Source organism: Poecilia formosa, unplaced genomic scaffold, assembly GCF_000485575.1.
Source record: "Poecilia formosa unplaced genomic scaffold, Poecilia_formosa-5.1.2 Scaffold197, whole genome shotgun sequence".
NCBI lineage: Eukaryota > Metazoa > Chordata > Actinopteri > Cyprinodontiformes > Poeciliidae > Poecilia > Poecilia formosa.
Genome location: NW_006800136.1, coordinates 67,799 through 71,945, shown reverse-complemented (window position 1 = coordinate 71,945; position 4,147 = coordinate 67,799). Strand labels below are relative to the sequence as shown.

Below are 4,147 nucleotides of genomic sequence, written 5' to 3'. Positions count from 1 at the left end.
AGAGTCAGAGAGAAGAGCAGCAGGAAGCTCAGCTCTGAGTTGTTGGCTCTGACAATCGGTGTTGTTCTGTAATTGAAGAAAATCACTGCTGTGATGATGGCCAGGCAGGCTCCACTAATGGAGAATACTTCCAGAATGATTCCCAAAACTTCATCATAGGAAAGAAACTCCACAGGTTTGGGGAAACAAGCATCTTTTTCGGCATTTGGCCAGAACTCCCTGGGACATAGGAAGCAGTCAGGAGAATCTAAAAGACATGTATAAAATTGGTTTACTACTAAAATATTTTCAGTTGATGCAGTTTTTCATTAAACCAATTGACTTTACCTGTCATATTACTGATCTCTCCTTCAGGACATGGTATACAGTCGTAGCAGCAGATTGGTTTTCCTTTCTGCAACACTTTACGAGTTCCTGGAGGACAACTCTCTGAGCAAACGGAGACTGGAACCTGAAACAGAGATACAAACAAAATAGAAGTTTAAAAACAAAATATTTCTATAATGTAACTTTAGTTAAATAATAGCTAAACTGTTGTCATTACCTCTAAGCTCCCTTCTACCCAAGTTATGTTTCTGTTAATATTGAACTTCTGGCCTTCTGGCAGCGATGCGTCATAAAACCCCACTGTCACTGGCTCAAGAGCTCCTCTCTCATTCTTCTGCCAGTTCACCAGTTCGTAAAAAGCCACTGGATCCCCATTCGTATCAAATGACACATGATAACCATTTTGGGAAAAGTTAATTTTCTTGAGCTCAGTTAAAACCTGAGTGTGATTCAAAGTGATAAATATGGAAAGATATAGAGGTAAAATTATTACGTCAATAATATTTCAGTTCAGAGACGCTAAATCACAGGTAAAAGCTGAAAATTTCCCCCAACCTCTTCAGACTCCAGCCTGATGGATTTGTCAGCATTGAAGTTAGTTTTTTGAAACCGTGCAGTTTGAATAGCATGAGCTACAGCATAAACAGCCTTGTACACCATGTTAGTGATTCTCAACTGTGATGTTTCAGTGTACGGGCTTTCAAGTGTCTTTAGATCCTCTTGTCCATTACACATTCTCTTTTGTGTATCTCCACCTAAAGGTAGAAAAAAAGGAAGGCAAATGCTAAACCTCATTTTCATCAGTGACCTTTTACTCTTGTTCTTATATAAACTAATAACATTCTGTTCATCTGGTTAGCCTCCATGGAGAATGATAGTTATGATTTATGTCTAATACAACAATAAATACTGTTAGTCAGTTGAAAAACATATTTTAACTCAAATCAAAATACCAGATTATGTTTAAATATTTTCCATAAAGGTACTTTATACTAGTAGAAATGTGAATTCTCTGACATTTAACCAACACGGTTATCACAAAAGCCTGAAATGAGGACTTAGGTGTTTTAAATTAGCAATTAACCTGAAAAGTCTCACTTTTTCTTAACGTGCAGTTGAACGCATCCTCCCAGAACTCAGTGAGTACAGGGGAAGCAGCCACTTCAGAGGGAGAGAGATCCAGAAGGAAATTTCTAAATCCAGGAATGACAGATTGCTGAATAGCCACTCCGATGGCCCCCGCACAGGAAGTGAAACTTAACATATCCGTGTCAGTGAACCAGGCCTCACTTCCGATCCACTGACGAGGCGGAGAAGGATCTCGAGACAGTTCTTCCAGCAGGATCTTCATCTCTCCGATGGCTGCAAATGCCACCACAACTGTTGCTGTGGACCTGGAGGGACATTAAATGCATCATAACATGTAACACCTTTTATTAGAAAATATTATAGAGCACTTGTATATTCGGAAAAACGTTTCTAAAGTTGGCTGATGGACATCAATGCAAAGTATACATGCAGGAATTACAGAAACCTCCGGATAATATCAGCGACTCTTTGGATTTTGCTGCGTGGGTTGGTCCGATAAAAGGCTTCAGAGTACTCCATGCAGATCCCCTCTCGCAGTGCGACTTCTAGAAAGGCCGCCATGCCGTTATTTCCATAATCCGAGTCCGACCGGACGGCTCCGATCCAAGTCCAGCCGAAGTGTTTCACCAGCTTGGCCAGAGCATCAGCTTGAAACTGGTCACTGGGGATGGTTCTGAAAAACGTCGGATACTGTTTCTTATCTGACAGGCAGGCACACGTGGCGTAGTGACTCACCTAAAGGAAAACAAACAAAAAAGCCATCCAAGCTCTCAGACGTAACAAATACAGCAGCACAAACTTATTGCATGTGTCCGAAACACAAACAGTTTACCTGTGGAATGTTAAAAGACCCAATAATGCGTGATATGCTGATGGACGGTGTGGACCCGGACTCAGCCACAACAGCCATCACCACTCCAGACTGGGAGCAGTTTTCACCCCCGTAAAACTCAGGATCCTGGCCGTTTGACAGCTGAAATGCTGCGTGCACAGCCACAGGCACAGAGGCACACGAGTCATGGATCTGGTAACCGAGCCTGACGTCCGGGAGAAGCTCTGTGCTGTTATTTATTTCTTCGATGGCGAAGATCATCGCACGAGCAAAGCGCACTTCACGGGGGTCTATTCTGCACAGAAGAACAATGCTCAACATGCGTCCACATGACTACAAAACCTAAGCAATATACACAGGAAAAGACAGTCTGACCAACTGAATTTAAAGTCCCTCAACACAATTTACACAATGCAACCATAAAAAAACTCAGTTACATCTAATGCCCACCCTTAGTAGTTACAATTGATAAGCAATGCTTTAAATACACATACAACAGTCAAATCTTATTTGATTCTGATGTAAAAGACAATGTCTATTTTTTTAAAGGGATTTATTTCACATTTCTTGAAAGGACTGAAACATTTTCAGCATTTAATTCGCCAAGGATCCACTTGGTCTCACACACTAACCTCCCTGAGCAGCTGGGAGACTCGGGTGCTGTGGTGTAGTTATTCTCCACCGTGTTCATGCTGTTGTGGATGGAGAAAACCCCGCCGATAACGTAGTCCCCCTCCATGGAGAACGCAGGTAAACGAGCAGTACCCTGCAGGCTGCATTTATCCGGAAGACCAGCTGAATTTGTCCGAACCAGTATTGACTTCACCTCCAGCAGACCCAGACCCAGAACAGTAAACAGAGCTAGGATCCCCATCCCTCAAGTGCAGGAAGGTGTGTTCTGTCTTTTCTATATACCTCCTTTCCTGAGAAAGGATGCCGTCACACAGCGGCTCCACAACACGTCTTTTAATTGGGCGGCCTTCGTGTGTTTACTTCCCCGTCCACATCTGTGTCCTGCTTATTTTGTCTCTTTGTAACATTTTCCTTGAAACCCCTGGTTATAATTTAGAATATATATTCTGCCACTGGAAGTACTTTACCCTGTTCAAATGTACGCTACCTCCTACAAGTTTTAGTTTCATGATCTTTATGGTGAAAGAAATCGATTTGGGAAAAAATATTATTGTGCAATTATGTTATTTATATAAATTATTTTCATTTCAGTCTTTAAAAAAACATTTTTTAGTAACTTTATATTTTTGTCCTTCTACTGAAAATTTTTAAATATTAAATGACTGACGTTTCAATCAGTTACTTAGTACTTGAGTAGGTCTTTTACCAAATACCTTTTTATTTTTGTGTATTTTCTTAGATATATATTTTTACTTTTACTTGAGCAAGACGTACTAAGTTTGTCTCTACAACCCCTATTCACACAAATATGAATAACCTGTGTGAAGTTTTAATGAAGTGACGCAAAAGAGAAAAGTTTAATTAGTTTTAAATGTGTAGTTTTTTTATTTTTTTTTCTTTGCTTCACCTAAACATATTCAATAAAAAAACAGGACCTGACAATGATAACATGTTAAACTACTTACAAATAGAGATAAATATGATAACTGACAATATATGGTCTAACATATTTGACTCTATCAAGAATTAATGAGTTCAACCTTGAGTAAAAGTATTTGCCCCCTTACATATTTCTTGACACTTGGTTTTGTTGTCACACTTCAATGTTTCAGATCAATGCTTTTCAAATTGAAACTCTTTGTTGGAGGCCATTTTTGGAAAGATGTTTTTTTTTCATAGCTAAATTACAAACCCACATTTTAATTTTTATTCATTAAATGTTTTTTAGTGTTCTTCTCTGGCTGAAACAAAATGATGAAACACTTT

General features: G+C 39.5%; 2 protein-coding genes across 2 annotated transcripts in view; both read right to left on the bottom strand.

Annotated features, from left to right (window-relative positions):
• Positions 1–5: 5 nt before the first annotated feature.
• LOC103148088 (extracellular calcium-sensing receptor-like) lies at positions 6–3,431 on the bottom strand (the record flags this gene model as incomplete). Its single annotated transcript, XM_007566714.2, has 8 exons — positions 2,881–3,431; positions 2,249–2,543; positions 1,862–2,151; positions 1,426–1,721; positions 883–1,082; positions 545–766; positions 328–451; positions 6–247 (listed from the first exon to the last, which is right to left on the bottom strand). Coding segments are annotated over exons 1-8 (1,911 nt in total), but the record flags the coding sequence as incomplete, so codon positions are not given.
• A 674-nt stretch (positions 3,432–4,105) lies between these two features.
• Positions 4,106–4,147, bottom strand: part of LOC103148087 (extracellular calcium-sensing receptor-like) — a 4,056-nt gene continuing 4,014 nt past the window's right edge. Inside the window, exon 9 of the mRNA XM_007566713.2 lies at positions 4,106–4,122. Within this exon, the coding sequence (XP_007566775.2) occupies positions 4,106–4,122 (17 nt within the window). The remainder of the gene's footprint in view (positions 4,123–4,147) is intronic.